Source organism: Ciconia boyciana, chromosome 4 (assembly GCF_034638445.1).
Source record: "Ciconia boyciana chromosome 4, ASM3463844v1, whole genome shotgun sequence".
In the NCBI taxonomy this organism is placed as follows: Eukaryota; Metazoa; Chordata; class Aves; order Ciconiiformes; family Ciconiidae; genus Ciconia; species Ciconia boyciana.
Genome location: NC_132937.1, coordinates 25,429,323 through 25,453,349, shown reverse-complemented (window position 1 = coordinate 25,453,349; position 24,027 = coordinate 25,429,323). Strand labels below are relative to the sequence as shown.

The following is a 24,027-nucleotide window of genomic DNA, read 5'->3' as shown; positions in this document are numbered from 1 at the left end:
GAAGTTCTAGGCTGTGCCTTTTTTCAGCATTACGATGTGTTAAGGCGGCTCACGTCGCGGCAGGGCAGGGGCCGGCCAGGCCGGCCCAGGCCACCAGGGCTCGCCGGCCACCTGGCCACCAGGGCTCGCCCCGGCCCCGGCCGCGCCGCGCAGTCACACCTGCACCAGCGGCAAGAGCAGCGCCCCGGGCCCGCGCCCTCCGGAGGGGCCGCGCCGCGCAGCCACGCCTGTGCCGCAAGCGAGCGTCTGAGCTGCGCGCCTGGCTGCCCCTGCCCTTTATTCAGGGCCCAGACACTGGCAGCGCGGCCCCGCGGGAGGCGCGCCCCCGCGCCGCAGAGCTGCCTGCCCCGCGGGGGCTCTGCCCCCCGTGCCCTGCGAGGCCCGAGGCGCTCAGGGACGGGGAGAGCCTCACAGCCGGGGAGAGCGCGGAGGCGCGCCCGGCCCGGCCCGGCCCGGCCCGGCCCGGCGGGCCCCGAGGCGCAGGACCCCGCGGCCCCGGGCAGGGCCCCCCCCGCGGGCACCGCGGGGCCGGGGCCGCCGGCGGCGTCGTCGTCGTAGCGGGCCTGCCCCGTCCCCGCTGACGGGGCCGCGGTGAAGACCCGGGGGAGGGATCGGAACCGGCCCGCCGGCGCTGCCCTGCCCGGTCGCCCGCCCGCACCGCTCGTTCCCTGTCGGGGCGGGATTCCCTGGCCGCCTGGGCTCGGCGGGCGCCGGCGGCGGAGCGGGGAACCCCCCCCCCGGGCTGCGGGAGGCCGCGACCTGGCCGGCCCCGGCCCCGGCGCCTGCCCGCGGAGCGCTCGGAGGCAGCGGCAGCCCTCCCCGCCCCCGGCACACTCCAGGGAGCCGTTTCACACGGAATCACACGGGAGCGTCTCCCCCATCTGTGCAAGCCGAGGCACCCCCACCCCCACCTTCTCCTCAGTCCCGGCAGAGCCTCCCTGCCATTATGTTCCACCATCTCTTAGCCAGGCCGCTCCGCAGGCGGCCGAGGCAGCGCGGACCTTAGCCATGCCCGCCTGAGGCCGCCGGCCGGAGCAGCCGCGGCCGGGCCGCGGGGCCGCAGCAGGTGTGTTTGCATGGGGGTGCGGAGTTTGCATGCGGTGGGGGTCGCCTTCCTCCCGGCCCGGCTCCCGCCTCGCCTGCGCGCAGGCCCCGCCGCGCCGCGGGCAGGCTGCGGCGGAGCGGCCTGACGGGCCTGCTCGGCTCGGCGCGGCGCGGCTCGGGCCGCTCCGGGGCCGGGGCGCTGCGAGGGCGGCGGCTGCCGGAGCCCCGCGGCCACCCGAGCACCGGGGCTGCCAGGGCCGGCGGCTTCGGGCCGGCTCGCCGCGGGGGGGTGGGGGGGAGGATGTCGCTCGGACGTGGCCATCCCGCCGCCGCCCCCCTTCCCCCGCTCGGCCTCTCTCCCCGCCGCCGGAGGGGCCGCGGCCTCCCCTCCTCAGGCGTCCCCCGCGCCTAGAGGGGGCCGATCCTCCCGCCCGGGGCTCGGCAGGGCCCGCTCGGGCAGGGCCGACCCCGGGCCGGGGAGCGAGCGGGCCCGGCGGGGGGGCGCGGGCGCCGCGCTGAGGGGAGGGGGCCGCGGTCCGTCAGCGAGGTGCCCGGGGCCGCGGCGGCCCGCAGAGGCGGGAGCAGCCCGCCCGGGCTGAGGGGCTGAGGGAGGGCCGGCTGGAGCCGCCTGTGCAGAGAAGACGGGGCTGAGGCAGCGGAAGAACATGGTCGTTTTCCCCAGAATGGGGTGGGGATGAGGGATGTGGAGAAAGTGCCAGATCTCAGCTCTCTCCGCAGGGGAAGGGGGGGTGAAGGGTTGTGCCCGAGACCTCTGCTAACAGTTACAGGTGCAGCCCGGAGAGCAGAGGGGCTGGTTGGTGTAGTCTAGCGTGGCAGCTGGCTTGGAGGAAAAAGCCTTGCTGAAGAGCCATCTCACGGCAGATCCCGGAGAGGATGGGGCTTGGCGCGTAGGCGGAGGTAGTTACTGGTTTTACCAGTGCAAGGGTGAGTAGCCAAAACAGGAGCGGGGTGAATGATGTCTCGATTTGGGGTGACTGTCGGCCACACAGGAGGAAGGCCCTGGGTGGCAGAGAAAAAAGGGGGAGCGGGCTAGGAGCAAAGCTGCCATGGGCAAAGGTGGGTGCAGAGCCCTCCTCTGGAGGGACTTTGGCACCGTAGGCAGCCGTGACCTTGAGGAGGAGTTGCCCCAGAGAGAGATGTGGGACCGAGCAAACGGCTGTAATCAGCAGCCATCTTTGCGGGGTGGGAACCGAGCAGGCTGCGCAGAGCTGTGTCCTGGCCTCCCCCACAGCTGTGGGTGTGGGAAGGCGGGGGGGCTGGTCAGGCGTGGGTCTGCAGCTTGCTTCTTTTCAGTGCCTCAAGGATAGTTGAATAGCAAAAAAAAAAAAAAATCAGCTCAGCAGCCAACTCGGTGCTGCTAGGAGGGGGCAAAGGAACTATTTTGCAGGCATCTCGCTGCTGCGGAAATGGATTTCTTGAGGGGAGGGAGGTGCGTGTGTGGGTAATCTTTGTAGTAGCGCTGTGCAGGGAAGAGAAAATGCCATTCGAGCGGCCCCAGATGCAGCGAGGAGTCGGGAGGGCGGACGGGAGAAGACCTTGCTCGGCCACCCCACGGCCGTGGGCATGAGGGGGCAGATGTGACGTTGATCAGCAGCCACCCCTTGTGCTGTGGGGAGCAGAGAGGGGGGAGCAGTCCTTGGTTAGCAGTCTGTCTCCCAGTGCTGTGGCCGAGCCTGCCTGGTGCTGCAAGAGAGATCCTATGAGGATTTTTATTGCGGTCTCTTTGTTAGCTACAGACAGGCACGCACACACTCACAGCTTTCAGCCAGGTTGTGGGAGGTAAGTGGGGGAGGAGAGGAAGGGAGCGTGTGGGGCGGCACTGGGGAGCAAGGGGGCTGCGTGGGCCGGGCACGAGGGGAGCAGGGGGACAGGGCTGCAGCCGTCCCCACCACCACAGGAAAAAGAGCCCCTGCGATTTTCAGGGACTTGTTGGCAACCCAGCGAGGGTTGCCATAGCTTTTTATGTAGGGTGACCAGAACCGGCTGGAACTGGTTTGAGGCAGATCAGCTCCTGAACACAATGCAGTCACTGAGCTACTACAGTGGGATAGCTTCCTCCCTTCATGGCAGCCAAAAGCAGAGGAGCTTGCAGAAAGATACCATCCCAAAACAGTATGTGAATGCACACTTTAGACACACAGCACTGGTATGTGGCTAATATAGTCATAAAGGATTCTGTATATAAATGTACATATTTGCAGTAACTGAGATTACTTTGGCTTTTCGTGCCTTTTTATGCTTAAGGAATGGGCAAGAGCTGAGATTTATGACCCTTATTAAAATATTTTTGCTTTGCAAGGGTGGGACACTGGTTATGCAGTCTATTTTAAAACTAAACTAAATAAAATTGATTGAATGATTTGTAATTGTAGTTATGCTTGTGACTGAAGAATGCTGCTTTGCATGCTGTTTTATTTACAGGGTGCTGTCTTGTGGTTTTCTTCTTTAGGAGACGTTAAGGGGGGGTGCTGTGCCTTTCTGTAAGGCCAAAAGGAAACAATATTGTTGTAGAATTGTGCATAAAAGCATTGCAAAGATGCTGTAAGGCATACTCGTTTTCCTTTTTTTTTTTTTTTTTCCCTTGTAGGCCTATTGATTGGGGCTGCCTTTAACCCTTTCATATTTGCAGAGGTAATGCATCTGTGGCAGTAACTGAGCATTGGCTAAAAAAAAATCTTTCAAAGGTCAAGGTTCACAAGGTGAGATGTGGCGTTTTGGGTATGAATGTAACGATAACATGAAGGTACGTGTATGTGAAAAGTAAATCTGGCTCCTGCTTGCACACTTGGCACATTAGTAAGGAGACAATTGTTTAAGTGTTACTGAAGAAATGCTATTAACGTCCTCCAGCTTTAATAGGATTAAAGCTATTATTTGTAAAGACTTACTGATATCTTGGCTAAATACAGCATTTTCATTGAAATATCTTATATTCAGATATACATTTTTTCACAATGTAGTGTTATGGAATAGGCCTCTGAGTGACAATCATAAATTGTGAACCACATGGCAGTGAACTGTTCTGTGTTGTATTACAGCATTACACATTCAGAATTTGCTGTCTGATTATTTAAAGGTTGCTTGTTTGGCCATGTCTGAGTAACCCGGTACTTACTTCTGAATTAAGGTCTTCAGTGTTAAACATGTAGTTAATATAGCCTACATAGAATAAACATATGAAATAAATAGTATGGATGGTGTTTCTTAAACTGTTGTAACCCAGGGAGAATTTTGCAGCAGCCAAGTGGAAAGATGTATTTTTGAGGTTTGATGGAGCTCCAGTGGGTTATTAGTGGCATGAATTATAATATTGTGCAGTAATGAAATAAGACTAGGAAACCGGATGGGCAGTGCATCAGCTCCTGAGGGATGACTACTTTTAACTCAAAGGAATGGATAATGGATAGGATTTTTTTTTTTCTCTCATCTAAAAAATAAATGTGTACTTAGATTTGAGCTGGCATTTGTATCTTGCAGTGAAAGCTGAAGGATTCAGGGAGAGGGAGAGGGGGAGAGAGAAGAAAGCAGTAATGAATATAGCAAAGGGAAGAACAAAGGCTGTTAGAGCTTACACATTGGAACACTAAACATTTTGCCTTGGGGATTCTTTTGCTCGAACCGTTACTTCCTATAACAGGAAATCAGCAACTCTAGAATCCTAAACCAGTGTGGTTTTTAAAAAATCTGACCAGTCCTGGCTGTGTTAGCTGGTTTGGTAATCTACAATCAAGATAAATATGGAGTCAAAACATTGAAAATGCTCTGTTCTAGTGTGAAATGAGGGTCTTTTCCTTCTGTGCTCAGCAGAATAAAGTAGACAGTCTTAAAAGCCTTGAGAGGTTGTGGATATTGGGTAAGTTGTATGGTGGCTGATAGGCAGGGTGCCTGCATCAGAGAGTGACAGTACAAGGGAACCTTTTTATTTCTCACTGCAGTAGATTACGTAAGGTATTTAGATATTAATTGTAGAAAAGTGAAAATAGCGTGCTAATGTTTAGCCCGAAATTACGGTTTTGTGGGTTTTAATGCAGCTACAGTGTCTTGTTTCTCAGATTTGATAGGGCAGTAAATAGCTTGTGTGGTGGCGCAAAATGCCTGACAGATCACTGTACTGATTTCCGTTCATATTTTTCATAATTTGGATGCAGAGGTTCTATATTTGACTGTAGACATCTGTAGCAAAATTATGCTTGCAAACATGAATTCTTGTTGCATGATAGGAGTAGTATCTATTGCTGCTGCTGATGCATGTTCTTTTCCAAGTGTCAGCTAAAATTCATGTGTTACATGAGAGCACCTTTAGTTTTTTTTTTCTTTCTACCAGAATAGTAAGCAGTTTTAAAATGGTAAGTTCTTGAATTGTCACGAAATTCAGTGTGTTTGTTTTGTTTAGATTTGTTGGATGTTTGAACACGATCAGTACTATGAATTTCTATTTTTAGCAAAGGAGGTTTTGAATTTGCAGGGATTTTTGTAGGCTGTAAGATGAGAAACCTGAATAGATGCTGGAGTCTGCAGTGTTCTTGGTGAGTTTTATTTTTTCAGTCTAATAATATTTGTAAATGTTCTTCACCAGGAGATTTTGATTTTGAACATAGGCCAGCTTTCCAGCAGAAAATGCTACTTAATGCTGGAGGGTTGGTTCTCTGTATCAGCAATCATGGTCTCATTTTGCATTGAGGCTTGTCTCAGGTATTTGATCTTGAGAATAAGGGTAATGATTTATCTAGTTCCAAGCCTCTTTTGAATGAATTAACTAACTTTGGTTTTCTTAGAGGTATGAATGTGTGTTAGAATATACATAAGCATACAGATTTCTGGGAATGTATGTTTAAAAAAACCCCAAACTTGACCCTAATCTCTTAGGGCCTGTTTGTTGCTAGAGTTGCACAGGCGGGCCCTGCCTGACTTGGTGTGCTCGGACCGAGATTGTCTGCAGCTGCTTCACGCTGTTTTTGAGGAAGAATTGCCATCCACTTAAAAAAAGTACATTAAAGGAAATAGGCAGGAAGCAAGTGCCATTTAGAATGTGATTCAAATTTGCATTAAATTGGGAATCTCAGAATTCTGTTCATTATTGTTGTACATCCAAATTATTAATGTGTTACTGTCCCAGCCCATTTTACATACAGAAGTACAAAATTAAGCCATTTTTATAATTCATTTTTAAGTAGGGTGCAAAAAGAACGCTGTGGGGATTTACCTGCTTTTTATTAATTCATCTCCATTTTAGGAGGAATTCGGGAAGTTGCTAGGCCCAAAACCTTAACTGGATCTCTTGATAAATATAGGTAGTTTTCATTTGGCCAGCTGTAGATAGAGGTGGTCTGTTCAGCTCCGTTTGGTGTGGGAAAGGAGATACCTTGCTCATGTGTTGAAATAACCCCTGTTCTTTTTGCCAGCCAAAGGCTGATAATAGTGAACTTCGAACCAGTTGCATGTGGCTCTCTTTAAACTGTGCTAGAGGTAGTTCAGTGGTGGTGTGAGAAGAGGAAATGGACAGACTTCAGAAGATGCCCCTTCCCTTTCCCTTCGTGTTTTCTCCTACCCAAAGAGAACTCGAGATGCCCATTTTGCAAAAAAATAAGGAAGTTCAAAAATGGAGGAGTTAGAGTACAAGATGAGGCTTCTAAGGAGTCATAAACTACAAGTAAATCTGTTCTGGCTGTCAAAAAGAAACCGGTGGAAATTTGCTTAAGAAAACAAACAAAAATTCTCAAGAACTGTCTTTACTTAATTATACCTATTGCAGGGGAAAAAGGCTCATCTTTTAACAGGTCAGATAAAAAGGATCCATAATCAGATGCAGGATATAGTAGAACAGAGGACAATTACCCACTCTTTTATAATCAGTTGTAGGGATGGATATGGTTTGAAAACGATGGTAACACGCTTACAGTTGTAAAACAACCCAGGCTCCTTTTGAGGCTATCTTACTTGTTGGTTTGGCGTGGCTTGGTAATTCATAATTGCAAAACTCAGCTAAGCGATATGCACAAATAGAACTTTGCCTTACCCATATTAAAGACTGCATGAGAGACTCCTCTGCAGAGATCTTGTATTCCTGAGGCTCTAAACCTGAATCCATGGGCAAACTGATTGGAAAAAGCTTTGCCTGTATGAATTAACAGCAAACAAGGCAACATAAAGTCTCAAGTTTTAGTCTGGCTGCAACTGCATCTGCATTCTGTGCATGGAGATAAGTATCATCCTTGTGACCTCTGGGGACTCCCAAATTACTTGGTTTACCAGGAAAAGACAGGGTGCATACACATGCACTGTAGGTCTGTCTCTATGCCAGGTTATAGCAATACACCATGAACATCATGTAAGTGCCGTTCAATATCTTTGTGATTTTTTCCATGATTTCCACTTTCTGCTGTCCCAAATGTAATTTACTACCATTGCTTTCATTCCTGGTGTACATGACTTTGAACTTCCCAAATTTGTATGGAAGACACTCCTGAACTGAAAAATTAAAAATATTGTTTACAATTACAACCAAACTGCACTTTCATTCACATCAACAGAATACACTTGGTAATGCATTGACTTTGGTGGTTTTATTGCCTGTTTGTTTTCAGCATTTGCTAGTTTAAAACAACTCTTGCTGCCAGTGTGTGGATTAACAGGCTTCTGTGGTATTCTAGAATTAGATGAATAAAAGTAGAATGAGTGGAGGAATGGGTTAGTTAAATAATTTTTAATCGTTTTGTAAATAGTTTAGCAATTATTCTAAAATAATATTGTCTTTTGTCTATAATACTGAGAAATATTTTGGATTAATAGTTGAGAAAGGTTGGCATTCAAGTTTTTTTGCTTCCTTACGGCATCCAGATTTGTTTATAGCATCTTAATTGTACAGCTCGCATGAAAGTAGATCAAAGTCAAATGTGAACTGGTACCGTCTGTTGTGGAAACAGGCCGCAGAGACAGCCTTGCAAATCGTAACCACAGGCTGAGCTTTGTGTAGCTTCTTACCCTGTCCCAATTCCAAAGTGTTCTACCGGACCATGGCGCGAGCTGGGATCGTGCTCTGGGTCAGCAGCGTATGGGCAGTGATTTGATAAGCTTCCGTAGCTTGCTTCCGTTGGATGGTGCATTCTAAAAATGCATTTAGATACTGTCGTAAGTGGGTGGCAAGGCAAATGAATGTGAGTAGGTCTGAATGCTAATTAATGGTTTAAATCCTCTTTGCTGTGAGGGTAGTGAAACACTGGAACCTGTTGCCTTGAGAGGTTTTGGGGTCTCCATCTTTGGAAATACTCAAAACCTGACTGGACAACGTCCTGAGGGTCCTGCTATAGCTGTCCCTGCTTTGAGCAGAGAAGTTGGAGTTCCAGAGGTCCTTTCAGCCTCAGCTGTCCTGAGATTCTCTGAAATGCCTGTTGAAATCTTTTTTGGGCTGGTAAAGTATAAATCTTGAAATTCTTCTGAAACTGTCAACAGCAAGGTTACTGCATTGAGTGGAAAAAAAAAAAAGCTAGAAATTTTAATACCTGAAATACTGGGCTAATACCCTCCAAAGCTTTTTTGAGGAGGAGGAGGGAGGGAGAAAATTGGTAGAATGTTCTCTTAGAAAACCAGAAGTGCAAATTCAGATTTCTCTTACTCATCGAGACTCGTGCATGGAGACAAATTGGATTTTCTTCCTTTTTTTGTTTTTGTTTTTTGTTAAAGGCCAATAGATACGGTGTATAATGTTGAAATACAAGATCGCTTGGTATAAATTTTAACTGTAAAGCACCCCACACTTCACAAAGATGTTTACATAAGGACTGGCATGACCTTACTGATACTGCAGGTGGCAAATGAGACCTTTATCCTAAGAAATCAAAATGCTGCCTATTATGAAAGTTATATTTCTGGAAGCAGGAACCTGTCTGAGTTTTGCAACAGTAGCAAGTCATGGGATCTTTGATAAGCGAAAAGGAACCTGTATGTTATGTGAATATGATAGGCATTGCTGATTGTGGTTAAAGTGGCCTCTTGCATATCCCATTTGCCTGCTGAGTATTTCAAACCACACCAAGTTGTGATTTGAGATGTGGTTCTCATTTCCTGAAGAAGGTTTAGTGGTTGAATTAGCATATTGCTTTTGTCTTTCTTTCAGGTACTGAGCTTTCAAAGTAAATAAATCAGAAGTGTTAGTCATAATTACTAATATATGTTTAATAACTAATGAACTGCTCATAATCTGTGTATTAGGCTGGTGTTTGCCTAATGTTAGGATATATATGACTGTAGTTCACTTAAGTCTTCTCTACCTGATGAAATTTCTTGGCATAACAATACAGAAATTAAAAAAAAAAAAAAAAAGCTTTTATGCTGGTTAGGCTGGTATTACTCCCTGTGTAGGCATTTTGTTCCAGAATAAGCATTATGTTATTTAGGCATCATTACCCGTGTTCAGAAGCGGAGTAATTATACCAGATTATCAGAATTTTGTTCTGAAATAGTGCATCTAACTGGGAATTTATACCAGTCTAACTATAACAGAATAGTTATTATATATGGTTATACCAGAAGTATTCTTCCAGAATCAAGACATTACCATGTGCGAGGCACTGAAGAGTGGTGTCTCAATGCTCTTGTTTTCACAGTGCTGAAAAGATCGCTGATTTTCTTTGAAGAACACACAAAAGAAAAGGTCTCTGCCCTAAAGAATGAACAGTCCACAACTGTACGTGGTACAAATGGAGGTAAAAACTGTAGGAAGAGTTTAGGGAAGGTAAAGGAATGTAGTCACAAGAACATGAATTCCATAGGTAGATGAAAATTAAAGTTGGGTTTTTTCCTTTTTCCTTAAATAATAAACAGACTTGCTGCTGAGGGAAGCTTGGGTTGACTAGTTATTTGAACAAAAGCATGGAGTTACATATTGTAAGTATAGACAGTTATGTGGGATTTGAAGGTAAAGGGTAGGAATTTAAATTTAATATGGTAGATTTAATTTAAGGCGGGGCTAGTACAGACAGTTAAAGCAATTGCATAGAGTCACCAGACTTGTGGTTGAGCAATGAAGATTTGGATGAGCGGGAGGGTCAGTGTCAAGGAGGAGAAGTTGGTCAGTTCTTTAAAGGCTAATGATGAAATAAAAGAATAAAAATTGAGCATGTAAGACCATGCTTGTGGTCCAGAAACAGTAGTTAGAGACCTTCATGCATAGAGAATATTAATTGGAAAAGTATTAGAAAGGGAGGAGGATTATTTGTCATTGCTAGACCTGGAAAGCTTGAAGTTGTTCTTGTAACTGACAGACAAAAATCAGAGTTTTGAGCGGTTTGGAGATAGGACCTGTCTGGGGAGCTGCCAGATGATTCTGTTTTCTTGTCTTCATTAGGCTGTTGAACTTCCCCAAAACGAGTCTGGTTTGAGAGTTTACAATTGCTTAGCTTTACACCAAAAAGTACCTTTTAATTTCAGCAGCAATTTATAGGCAGCTTGGTCTTTCTTGTGGAGAATACTGTACCCCATCTGCAGCTGTCCTAAAGCCCAAGCTACAAGATAAATCATATTTAGAAAGCGAGAAAAAATGTTTTCTTCTGTGTGTTTCTCTGCTCCCCCCTACCTTGGCAGAGTACATGAAAGGGTAGGGTTGTTTGGTTTTCCTCATATGGCTAGAGTCCCTCTACCTGGAACGGGTATCGATACAGGGCTTGAGGAGGAGCGACAAAAAGTCCATGTAGTAAAACAAAACTGCCTTTATTAATCCTTCAGAAGCAGCTGTTTACTTCTAAGCCCTGATATTTCTTTGGTTGATATTTGTGTTATTGCATATTTGAGCCTTCCTCACATCTACAAAAATAGTTGCTGTAAGAAAGCAGTATTTCAAAATGGTCTCTGGAATCCCTGATAATGGGGCAGAAGCTCCTGGATGCACTACATCTTGCAGACGTTTTCCCCTTTTTCTGGAGATCAGCCTTTTAAACTCTTTGAATCCATCCTTAGGCTTTCCATCTTAACAGCCAGGATATGAAGGCCCCAAAAGGTTTACAAGAATTTAACTATTTGTCATGGGTGTAGCATCAGATTCTTGTCCTGCTTGCTTCTTCCACTGTCAGTAATGGCCCGGTTCTTGTTTTGACATAATTACCCAAGTGAGTGCTTCATTGGAATGTGTTATCAGATGAACTGGAGTAAAAAGGCTAACTGGGAAAGGTAAGACAGTGGAACAGTCAGGGCATCTTCATTTGGCTAAAACCTGGGCAGCTCTCTTCATGCTGTTCCTAGGAAGCACTTATCTCAGGAGATGCATTTCCAAAGAAAGAAGAATGTAGAAAGTCATGCACCCGTGCTTTGAACAAAGCATGAACACAAACAAAGCAATCTTGGTTTATCCTCCAGAACTTAATTTGTACCTTACGTTTCATTAAGATACTGATGCACACATAGGGGTGGACGTTGTCTCCAAAGAGATTAATGGAGATCATGAAGTAAGTATATTCAGAGTCTGCTATCTTAAGTTTTTGAGACTCACTGGTTATCTTCCCAGAAGTCCTATCACCTACGATCAAAAACCAGAACCCACTCTAGCTGCGTAATTCCTATTGGCCATATCCAGAATTTTTTTCCTTTTTACTTACTTTTATCATTGAATAATCAGTAAGCAAAGTAATGCTTGAATTTTTAAAGAAACTGATTTTCTTTAATAACTTTTCTCAAGTAATTCAAGCACCCCGAAGGTTGCAAATCTTACGACAAAAGTGATAGGCTTTTCCTGGCATTCTCCTGGTAAACATCAGCAGACAGCCAGATGGAGAGGGGGGAAATGGGACTAGTCTGCGGGAAGGAAAAGGAATGTTACAAAGGGAGACTGTCATCTGAAAATAAATAGTACTTTGGACAGAGTCAATTAATCTGAGAACTGACTCTTTATGCGAGTACCCACAAAATTAGGGCTGTTTAATTTATTGTATCATCTGTCCATTGTTCTTCATAACATATGCTTCAAGTTAGCATTTCCGTGTTTTGAGGTGAATTTTGTTTCTATTATTTAGAAACTAAAAATGAAAAAAAAAATCTGTTTCAGACAAAGATGTTTGAGGAGGTGGGGGTCTTGCAGGTTGTTTCTTTAAATGTGTTTTTGTTTGTTTAGTCTGAGGAATGTATCCTTGATTACGCACCTTGTGGACTGTTTCTCAGTTCAGTTCTGAAGATCATCTTAATGGCAGCCCTCTGATGCTAGGTTTTTATACCTTTGTGTGTCTCTTTGGAGACACTGAGCTTTGCTGTCAGGATTTAAAAGCAGTTCTCAAAGAAATTCCAGTTCCTGGAAAATCACAATTTCCTAGGGAACCAGGAACTTGCCTCATTTCCTGTTCTGAAGTATTTACAGGCATCATGTTGGCCCAGAGAAGGAGTAGACTAACAGCTTGTCTGGCAGCCAAGGTGTCAGTTGATTTTGATCTTGGGTAAAAGGCGGAGTTTTATCATTAAGGGAAGGAGTTACTGAAAGGTTTTCAGAGGGAAAAAAGGCAGGAATGTGGCTTCAGGGTCCTGACAGTTGTGGTAGAAACATAGTTTATATACTGGATCTTAAAATGGTATATTAGAATAGTGAGGAAGAGATGAATAAAATGTCCAGGTTACAACTTTGCTTGCTTGTTTATCAAGACTGGCCGTGTCTTTTGTCCCTTTTTGTTTAACTTAGATTGCTTTAAAAGTTTGAAGAATGGGAGAGATTCTTCGTAAGAGCAGCAGTAATTCTGGGTCCCCCATGTAGAAGAAACCATTCCATTCTCATGCTCTGGTAGAGCATGGGAGTTGTTCCTTTTGCATAGACTTGAAAGACTGTTGCAACTTTATGCAGTGTGCTCTCTATAGATAAATTTATGATCTTAGCTCTGCAGACCTCTGAATTCTTTTGAGATATTTTCCCATTTTGGAATTAGACTAACCGAGTTTCTCAGTAAAGGACAAATGTATGTCCTCTGCTACACAGTTTTGCTCTTAAACATACTTAGATAAGATACTGTGTAAGTGGGCCTTCACTTAATTCATTGCTATTGCTAAATATTAATTAAACTCCAGCATATGTAATTAGAGGAAGTTTTAGACTAGGAAGACTTTCTAGTTCTTCTTGAGTGTGTATCGTAACTGTAAAAAGACAGCTATGGATAGATGTACAATCAGAGTGCAGATAATTAGTATCTCGAATCATGAAAAACTTTGTCAATTAAGGCTTTGTTTTGTGTCTTTTTACATGGATTTGATACGCTTCAGTCTCTGGAATCTTTTCCATTTAATTCTTGTAAGAACTTTCTTTGTAATTTTGATAGTATGTGCGTATGTATTTTTGTATTTATTAGATAACTGCCTTTGTAATTGTGGCCCTTTCACAGGATCTTGAAATCCTTCAGGCAGAGGGCAGACTAAAATCCAGGCCTGCAGAACTGTGCACAAGTATGATAATCATCTTGCTTTGGTATAGGAAGGTGTCTACTGCCACGTGTGCTGAACACGATAGGTTAGCTTCTGATTATACTGCAAGAGAGTTGAGCTGTACTCATTACATGTCTAGTCTCTTTTCTTAAATCTTTATGTTCATTTTATCCCAATTACTAGTTTTAAATGCATGAGGGCTAGAAACTTGCTTTTGAATAAATGGATTTTAAAATTTTATAATTAAACAAATACACAATAAAACCAGAATTACCAGCATTATGAAACAATGTCTGATAAGTATGGATTATAACCATATGCTTTACAAAAGTAGTGAAGTCTTGATAATGAGCATTTACCATCATAGGCTACTATATATTGTCCATTAAGTAAAGGAATTATGAGTTAATTAAGAGAGTAAATTCATCAGTTGCAATGGTATACTCATATTTTCTAGAGAATCACATGCTGAGTTCAGCTCTGCAGAAGGACTTGGTGTAAAGCAAAGGAGTTAATAAGTTAGACAAAGCAACAAAATCATTAAGTAGACCATGTAAGCAATTTTCAAAACTATTACATATTTATTTGAAGGTATTATATGAAATGTCTGTGTGTATTCCAGTATCCTTGAGAAATTTTCCTCAGTTGCCTTTCTTAGAGTCCATAATGACTTCCAGGTAGCCACTGTTGATGAATACGTAAGTCTTAGAGATTTTTGTCAAGCAAAGGGATTATGCCATTTCAATAAACTGCGTCTGAGGAACAGTTGGAGTGCTGCCCATGTTGATAACTATATGCATAAAAATATGTATTTAAACATATATGCATTTTGATTAGTTTTTCTTAGCACTGTTACAGGTGAATTCAGCAGTCAGCAAGTAGTTCCTCTCCACAGCTCAAGATAATGAGCTAAGAGGAGGAGGAAGTGAGCTACTGAAGTTGTAGGATGCATCTCCATTGGCAAGTGGCTTCCAACAGATCTTCTGCCATGGGGCATGTACCTTCTTGCTTATCTGAGCTAATATGAGGAGCTTGGAGAGCGCTGTTGCAGTTAGTCACACCGTGGTTCTCTGATGGCCTGTGTTAATTGATGCTGGAGACAGAATATTGATCTATATAATAAGAATGTTTTCGAGTCCTTTAGTGCCGATACAAAGGCAGGAGGACAGACGGGATGCTTCCTAAATGGGCACTTCATAACAATAACACTTATTTGGTTAAGTATCTTTTCACATTGAATACTGACTTTGGCCTGGTAATTACTGAACAATTAAAGTACGTTAAAAACAGCTCTGTCACAACAACACAAATTGTACCTGTGCATGGTTATGAAAGAGAATGAAAAAGTGTCTGTCTGTGCTTCCTGTAACTGATTTTTTTAGCTCTCTACAAGTGATTCCCCCACACACCCCTCTGCATGTTATTGAAATGTCTGTGGAAAAAGGCCAATGTCATAGTGGGATTTAAAAGCATACTCTAAGTTAGTTTTTCTTTTTACACAGCATTTGTAAAGTTTCAGTTTTGAGTTACCTGTTTGGTTTGGGAATTGGAAGAAAAAAACCCAACAGTAGAGGCCAGTGGCAAACAAAAAGAACAGGATCTGGAAAATGTTATCTGTGAGGGGAAAGAAAACCCTAAAGATCCTGGTGTTGGTTAGGCTAAAAAGATTGAAGGGAGATAGCGGTCTCAGAGTAAAGAGCTGTTGTAAAGAGGATGGGTGAATAGAACCACATGTAGTTCATTCAGATTGCATCAAGAAAGATTCAGATTATGCAGTAGGAAACATGTAACAGTGAAAATTGTGAATGACTGGCAGAAATTACATTGGAGGTTGTAGAATCTCTGTTATGAGAGGTCTTTAAAGTAGGCAAGATACCTGTCAGGAGTAGTGTAGATACGGCAGGTCCTTCATTAGAGTTGCTGAAAAAAAGCATTGTGAACACTGGGAGACACTTATTCCGTATTTCTTATAAAAGCAATTTAATCTATATAAAACAGTGCAGCAGTCTTAAACTGTTACTAGAAACATTTGTTACCATCTTCAAGAAGGCTCATCAGGTTGGCAATGCAAATGTCCAGGAAAATCTAGGCTTAGGAGGAATTGCAAGTGCCTCACATTATTTTCATGAAAGTCTAGGTATCTTGCTGTAATCGTAGTGTATGTGGGAGAGGGCAGGAGGGAGCATAGGAAAGGGGACAGGAAGAAAGTCACTGAAGAGAAATTTGTGCCTAGAATGAAATTACTAGGTTACAGCCTGTGAAGTTGATGGATTACTATAGCTCTTGGTGTACTAATTTGACTGTACGCTTGCACTGGAACACTGTTCTCTAACGTACAATTTCTGAAAATATTACTCCGGAAGTGAAATAACACCTTTTTGCATGGCATATGTGAACATACGCTTATTTTGTGTACGACTGTGGTATTAGAGCTTAAAATACTGAGATGATGACTTTCTGCTTATTTTACAGATTTGCTTGCAATCAAATACATGACCATGGGGGATATGAAGACCCCAGATTTCGATGACCTTCTTGCAGCCTTTGACATACCAGACATGGTTGATCCAAAAGCAGCTATTGAATCTGGACATGATGACCATGAAAGCCACATAAAACAAAATGCTCACACAGATGAAGATTCTCACGCCCCATCATCATCTGATGTTGGTGTGAGTGTCATTGTGAAAAATGTGCGTACTATTGATTCTTCCGAAGGAGTGGACAAGGATGGCCACCATTCCACAGGCAATGGCTTGCATAATGGCTTTCTAACGTCATCAGCTCTTGATAGTTACAGTAAAGATGAAGGGAAGTCACTTAAAGATGATGGGTCAGCTTCTGAGACTACACTGAAGGATTCAGCTTTCAACCAGTTTAGCCCAATATCAAGTGCTGAAGAATTTGATGATGATGAAAAAATTGAGGTGGATGACCCTCCGGATAAAGAGGAGATGCGTTCAAATTTCAGAGCAAATGTCTTGGCAGGATCTGTATCTCAGCAGGAATACGACAAACTAAAGGCACTTGGAGGGGAGAACTTGATTAAATCTGGAATCCCAGTTTCAAGTAGTATAGATAAAAGTAAAGTTGCTAAACGAGAGACAGAGACAAACTCCATGAATTTAAGTGTCTATGAGCCTTTTAAAGCTCGAAAAACAGAGGACAAATTGCTAAAAGACAATTCTGAGAAGCTTCTTGAAAACAGGGTACTTGATGGAAAACTAGGTACTGAAAAAAGTGAAACGAATCTTGCCAGCATTTCACAGTCCAAAGCAAAGTCATCAGCAAAGCTTTCTTCATGCATTGCTGCAATTGCAGCACTGAGTGCTAAAAAGGCAGCTACAGATACCAGTAAAGATTTACAGTCCAATTCAGGAGAATCTTCTCCATTACCAAAAGACATGAGTGAAAGTCCCCGGGCTATTGAAAAATCACCTGAATCTCAGAGTCTCATTGATGGTGCTAAAAAGCCATCTATCAAACCACCTGATAGTCCCAGAAGTGTATCAAGTGAAAACAGTAGCAAAGGGTCTCCGTCTTCTCCTGCAGGGTCAACACCAGCAATTCCTAAAGTTCGCATAAAAACCATCAAGACTTCTTCTGGGGAGATCAAGAGAACTGTTACTAGAGTGTTGCCAGAAGTTGACTTGGACTCTGGTAAAAAGCCAGAGCAGACTGCTTCTATGGTAACTTCCATGACATCTCTCCTGTCCTCACCAACTTCTGCTGCTGTTCTTTCCTCTCCTCCTAGAGCTCCTCTCCAGTCCACGGTTGTCACCAATGCAGTTGCATCTGCAGAACTTGCACCGAAACAGGTCACTATCAAACCTGTGGCAACTGCCTTTCTCCCTGTTTCAGCAGTTAAAACAGCAGGTTCACAAGTTATTAATTTGAAGCTTGCTAACAATACTACAGTGAAAGCCACTGTAATATCTGCTGCTTCAGTGCAGAGTGCCAGTAGCGCCATTATAAAAGCTGCCAATGCTATACAACAGCAGACTGTTGTGGTGCCAGCATCAAGCCTTGCCAGTGCTAAACTTGTGCCAAAGACAGTCCATCTTGCCAACCTTAATCTTCTGCCTCAAGGTGCTCAAACCACCTCTGAACTCCGCCAAGTGCTAACAAAACCTCAGCAACAAATAAAGCAGGCAATAATTTCTGCAGCAGCCTCACAGCCTTCTAAAAAAGTGTCTCGAGTCCAGGTGGTGTCATCTCTACAAAGTTCTGTAGTGGAAGCATTCAATAAGGTGCTGAGTAGCGTCAATCCTGTACCAGTTTACATCCCAAACCTTAGTCCCCCTGCCAATGCCGGAATAACGTTACCAACACGAGGTTACAAGTGTTTGGAGTGTGGCGACTCATTTGCTCTTGAGAAGAGCCTGACCCAGCATTATGACAGGAGGAGTGTGCGAATTGAAGTGACGTGTAACCATTGTACAAAGAATTTAGTTTTCTACAATAAATGCAGTCTTCTTTCCCATGCTCGTGGACACAAGGAAAAAGGAGTTGTAATGCAGTGTTCACACCTGATTCTAAAACCAGTCCCAGCAGATCAAATGATAGCATCTCCTTCAAGCAATACTGCTACATCTATGCTTCAAAGCCCTGTGGGAGTTGGCACGCATACTGTAACAAAGATACAGTCTGGCATAACTGGGACAGTAATATCAGCCCCAGCAAGTACACCTGTCATTCCAGCTATGCCACTAGACGAAGATCCATCGAAACTCTGTAGACATAGTCTAAAGTGTTTGGAGTGTAATGAAGTTTTCCAAGATGAGACATCTCTTGCAACTCATTTCCAGCAGGCTGCAGACACAAGTGGACAAGTAGGGTATCATATGTTTAAATTCCAATGTTTCATCTATAAGCCTAGGAGACTTTGGATATGTTTTTACTTTCATTTAGCTGTTAATTATCTGAACCTCCGTGATTAAAAGTATAAACGAAAACCACAAAGAGTCTTGCAAGCGCTTACATAGTGAATGTCAACATTTTTTAAATAAGAGTTTTCTTAGAATTTTTTTAGGCCCTGTAGTCTGAAATTTACGCTGTGTATTTTTACTAAAATTTAGCATTAGCTTTCTTACAGCTGAACACTATGATACTGAAATTAATAATGGTCTTTACTAAGAATTTTTAATGATTCTTTCTGTGCTTTGGAATTTGAGTATCCTGTCGAATCCACTTAATTGGCACCCTCATTAACAGCCCGCCTATTCAATCTGAATGATACGTTTAAAGTGATGCATTCTTGATTTGTCTTCAGTTTTTATTATTTTCGTGTAGCACCGTAAGTGAGCTAGGCATTCCTCTTATCTACAGGGACGCTAGGCAATGAATAAAAGGCACACTGATTCTATTGAAAGGATATGCATGCTGTTTTCTTCAGGTCTTTCTTAAACAGAAGTGGAGAGTGGTGTTCACTAGCATGCATTTCTTGCTGGGTGACCATTTGATTGATTTGTCTTGGTTTTCCTTTCCTCTTACGATTGCTATTGAGTTAAACTTACAAAGCATTTTAAAATTCTTTACTAATGTATGTGGCCTAAACTGAAAGAAACACGTCGTTCAATAAAAGTTAATATTAATCAGTGTGCGATGTATTTTATAATCCTATAAGAGTTAAGATCGTTAATTAAATGATACAGTTGGATTTCAGTTGGAGCGTGCCAATTAAAAGGGATTCTGGTGTGTTTCAAAGCATTCAGTTGAGCTTGGTGTTGCAGCTTCTTGCTTTGTGGGAAGCTGAAAACCTGCAGACATGCTCAGACTGATCAAGACGGGGCTGCCCCAGGAATCTTCCTGGGAACCGCACAGCAATGTGCAAGATAAAGGTTTTTAAGTCCTGCAGTTAGGAAAAAAATCCACTAGTCATCGAAGCGCAGACAGGTTCCTGTCAGAATCTATTTATTAAGCCTAAGACCTGTTCTGTGGCCACGAAGCAGTTAAGCTGCACCCACCACTACAGACAGTAATGTAAAGAGATTTGAATGTGGAAATAATCTTGACTATGTGGATTATGTGGCTCTGCCTCAGCTCCTACTTTACTAACTGGCTAGTGGACTTAGGCTGAAATTGCCTGGATTCACAGTGAAATGCCATGTGAGTGAATTTCCGTCTATAAGATACTACGGATGTGCCTACCTAAAGCAAGTTTGTTCAAGCTTTTTGTCAGAAAGAAGTTAGAAGAATGTATTGTGTCCTTAGATCTTGCTGCAGTTTTGAACAGTATCTAACGGCTGACCACGAGTGAATTCTGCACCAGCTCTTGAGTTACTTAGTACTCAGTAATTGTTTTTTTAGCTAACTCCTTTACTGGTGCTTATTGGTGTTAGATTTATCTTTTTTTCCATAATAGATCCATTAGTTATCATTTGGTATGATAAGATCCAGTAGCCCTTGTGAAAACCCTGTTGTTCTTGATACTATAAAATGAAGCAATTAAGAAGGCACCAAGATAAAGCAAGTGGCTGAGAGACCAACAAATATACTGAGGATAGGTTGGGAGGATGAGATAAGGATAAAATGAAAAAAATAGAGAAGAGCAAAGATAAAGTAATGTACTGGCTTTCTGTGGGGGCCTTTTTTTTGTATGGACAGGTAAACTAAACAGATTTGTAGAAACACCTTTTGCCCTTTCCTGCTACCTCTGTCTGGTGCTTTTGCCCTGTTGCTGCTGAGTTTGCTCTCTATGCATGTCCTGTTAGATACTGTTTACCCTGGTGATTTGCTACAGGAAAGCAACTGAGATCTTCATAGAATGTCAAAATATAGCTGCAGTTAGGTGGAAAGAAAAGTATGGGTACACGGGTACTGCCGTCCAGGGAGGAAAGGTCATGAAGATACAGAAAACAGTCAGCATTGCCTACTACCGATCAATGTGTTTGTGTCTCTGGTTGGAAACTGGCTCTCTTAAGGGCTGATGTATGAACAAGGTCTTAATACCTGTTTACTAGGCCATGGATTTCCAGGGTTAAAAAACAAAACAAAACAAAACAAAAACCAGCCTTGTAGCTGCAAAGCACTGGAGGAAAAGAAGCTATTTTCCTGTTGTTCCGTTTTAAAAGAACACTCTTAATAAACGTAGTTTTAAATGTTCTTTGTTGAAATAGCCTCTTAAAAATTAATTATATATTTTTCTTAGTCCTTGTCGTATATCAAGCAGCAGTTTTCAGTTCTGTGCTGGTTTTTTTTACGTTGCATTTTATTACATACTGTAGTGTTGTAGCTATACTGAAATGCCCAGCGTGGAAACCGTTTAACTGAACAGCTGCTTTAGTGAGAGCAATACATCTTGCTTTTTGTTATGTTTTTGTCCATTTTTTGTCCCAAACATTGCTGCAAGGGTAGTGTTTGCTGAAGAAAGACTCTATGTAGGCATTTATTAATAAACATTTTAGTACTTTTTCATTATGTGTTAGCCCTTGAAAAGCTTGGGCAAGAAATACTCTGACTTCTGTTTTCCTTCTTAGTGTTTGGCACTGGCTTTTTGTTGTAAAACTACCATTATTTTGGGAGGAAGGAGACAGGAAAGTTAGATGAAATCGATATTTTAACTTGGAAGGAAGAAAGGAAGAAAGAATAAAAATAAACATTTGGATTTTGCAAACAAATAATAGGAAAAAAAGTTATTTGCAGCTTATCATTCCTTCTAGTGCCCACCTAATTGCTCTTGAAATGGAAATTGTATCTTGTTTTATGTTTTCAGTGAGTCTAAGCAATAAGTAGCTGTTACTTCTTCTTAAACGGCTGTTATGAAGATAGAATGTTTCTTTTAAAATAAACAATAGTAAACCAGCCCTAGCAGTTAAAAGATGTTCCCTATAAAGCTGTTACCTTTCTAATATTTTACTTCCACTAATACTCTTGTTAAAGGGAATGGGACCACTCACTGACAGGTTTCCTGGCTGAGTGAAACCCTCATCTACTTACTGGGGAAGAAAAAAAGTAGCAAACCTGGGCTGATAAATGTTAATGTTCATCTTATTTACAGATATAAGTGTATAGCTCCCATGGAAACTACATAGCTCATTTCCCTTCATACTCATAGTTCTTGTGTATCTTTATTTTCCACCTCCACCATTTTTTCTTCTAACCCTTTTTTTTCTGAAACTTTGACTTTAAATGCAGGCAGGTGATGATTTTCAGAAACTGTGTTTTATTTTGGTATGGGTTGGAATGAGAGAACTGGAAGTTAATGCCACCTTAAGCCCAAAATAAAATGGTAAGCAAACATGCTGAATTTCAGAATTTCACAGGAGATTCTTCTTGTTCTACTGTAATCAGTTACAATTAAGCATTTTACTGTACTCATCAAAATAGCAAACCAGTGGCCTTAACAAATAGCATTATTGGCATTTTGTGTCATTTTTTGAGTTACTAGCGTTACAGGTGAATCTTGCAGGCTGCTTGTGGCAAAATCAGAGAGATATGCTTAGTTGGGGTTGGAATGTTGTATGGCTCTTCTGTGGTGTAGCGTCCTGGTTTCCTTTTGTAGTGCTGCAGACAAAATGCTTTGGAAGGACTATGAAAACACCGTATGTTTCTGTTACTGAATAAAAGTTCTGTTTTGCTCTTTTCTTATGTAATCAAGTAATACTCCATATTCTCCAGTATTATATTGCTGCTTATTAATACATAAATGGCAAAAGATAGATTTTAGGAATGGTACTGAAGCCAAGTAAATGTGGCAAGCACATTTGAAGCAGAGTTGTGGTTAGTCAGGATTTTGCCTTTCAGCCTGTGCTGAAGACAAAGTTAACATCCCAAACCAGTTCTGTTCAGTGTCGGAGGGCATGAGTCAGTGGTTCCGGCCATAGCTGTTTGGTCAATTGAGGACAAATATTTGGCATTTCAAAGTGAATATTTATATGTGCCTGAACACTATTTCAGACTTACTGTGTCACAAAGGCTCTAATCAGGCTGAGAGTTCCAAATCCCCGCGGATAGTTAACCTCAGGCAAAGCCTTCCGCAAGGGTAGTAAATGTATCTGTGCTATCTACTAATCTTTGAGGCTGGCGGTAGTGCTAATATTGAACCTGAATTTGAGTAATGGTAGATTTTCTTTGCTTAACTTCCTCTCTTTTAATGTTTTGCATTTTGCCATCTTGCTGTCATCAGGACATTTGAGAACTACATTTGGATAGAGACTGTGTTCAAACATATCAGGCCACCATGTTCACAAAGTGAACATTAAAAGTGAACCATATGAAAATATACTTCTTGCTTCTGTGTGTGTGACCACAAGATGTTTCATGTTAACGTTTCTACTTGAAACTACTGTTTTTAAAAAAAGGGTCAAAGTACTTGCATGCACCCTCAAGAGAAGCACTTAGATTAAGCTATTTTGAAAAAGAATAAAAATGGAGTGTACAGATTGTAATACAAAAATATACTTGTTCTTCGAATATCAGTAATATTGTGAAAATGCTAAGACAATTAAGAAGTTACTTTAGACCTTGATATTAAACAGTGTTCTGTTTGAAAAAAGAATCATTTTTTGCAGTGACTATAAAGGCTTTTTCCTTCTGTCTTTGGAGTTAGTGTCTGTCTCCTGTTGATTACATGAGAACAGGTTATTTTTTTTACTGGTGTAGTTGCCACTACTAGTAAGTCAGACTCCTATGAAAGTTATTTGTAACACTGTACTATTTCTTCTATAGTGGTAGCTTTGATTCTGCTGTTATATGATCTGCATATTACTGTTTTTTAAAAGAGATTTAAAGGAGAGTTGCCTAAATTGGAAAAAGGGGGTGAGTTTTTGTGAAGCACCTTTTAGTAAGAAACTATTATTTCTTAATTATTTATTTCAGGATTTCTTCATACATAGGTTAGTAAATAATTTATAAGGCAGCTCTGGAGGTCTTGTTTTGTTCTGTATTCTTGCAAAATGTACACATCACTACATCTGCAAGACTCTTATGGATAACGTTTCTAAAAGTACGCAAATCTCATGTTAAGAAAATACCCATGTCATGAAGGAGTCTTGGTTTTGTTTTTAAGTCTTCGTAAGTCACTGGTGAGATTCATAAGTCCCACGTCATAAGAAATAATAGTAATAATAATTTGAGAAGCCTTACAAAGCAAAGTCTCATGAAACGAAGTTGAGTTAAAGTCCTGTTCTGCAAAGACTTGTGTTTGTGCTTGACTTTGAGACCGTGAGTGTTTCTGTTGAAGTCAGTGAAGCACCTTCCATCATCAAAGTTAAACAGAAGCATAGCTCCATACAGGATGTCAGCTATCTGCTTAGAGATTGGAGAGATGTATTATTGTAAATGAAACATTTTCTGGAATGCTTTTACTGGCTTGGCTCTTTGTGCCCTCCAGTGATGGAAAGCAACTGTGAGCAAAAGTGAAGCCTGTTTACAGCTGGGTTGCATCATTTGCGTTTCATCCCAAAAATGGCACAAAGCACCCAAAGAATTTCAGTGTTTCTGATTTGGCGTATGGTCAACATGTAGTTGAAGATTTTTTTAAAAATTATTTCTGAGTAACAACAGACAAGAAAATAATTAGTTTAGTAAGTTACTCCTGCATGTAGAAAGATTGCCCTGCAAAGAAAAGCTTTGTAA

The 24,027-nt window shown here is 42.4% G+C and overlaps 1 protein-coding gene across 14 annotated transcripts in view; it reads left to right on the top strand.

Moving 5' to 3' along the window:
• The first annotated feature begins 585 nt into the window (after positions 1-585).
• The window catches only part of ZNF532 (zinc finger protein 532), a 50,152-nt gene continuing 26,710 nt past the window's right edge, over positions 586-24,027 (top strand). Inside the window, exons 1-6 of one of the 14 annotated variants that reach the window (XM_072858685.1) lie at positions 586-1,066; positions 1,827-1,989; positions 3,007-3,211; positions 3,653-3,764; positions 9,669-9,748; positions 15,922-18,281. In XM_072858685.1, the coding sequence (XP_072714786.1) occupies positions 15,942-18,281 (2,340 nt within the window). In that variant the 5' untranslated portion in view covers positions 586-1,066; positions 1,827-1,989; positions 3,007-3,211; ... (1 more) ...; positions 9,669-9,748; positions 15,922-15,941. Of the gene's footprint in view, positions 1,067-1,826; positions 1,990-2,404; positions 2,845-3,006; positions 3,212-3,652; positions 3,765-3,786; positions 3,809-9,668; positions 9,768-13,512; positions 13,535-15,921; positions 18,282-24,027 lie in introns of those variants that run through there. The other 13 variants (XM_072858684.1, XM_072858688.1, XM_072858683.1 and 10 more) reach the window with 13 other exon arrangements.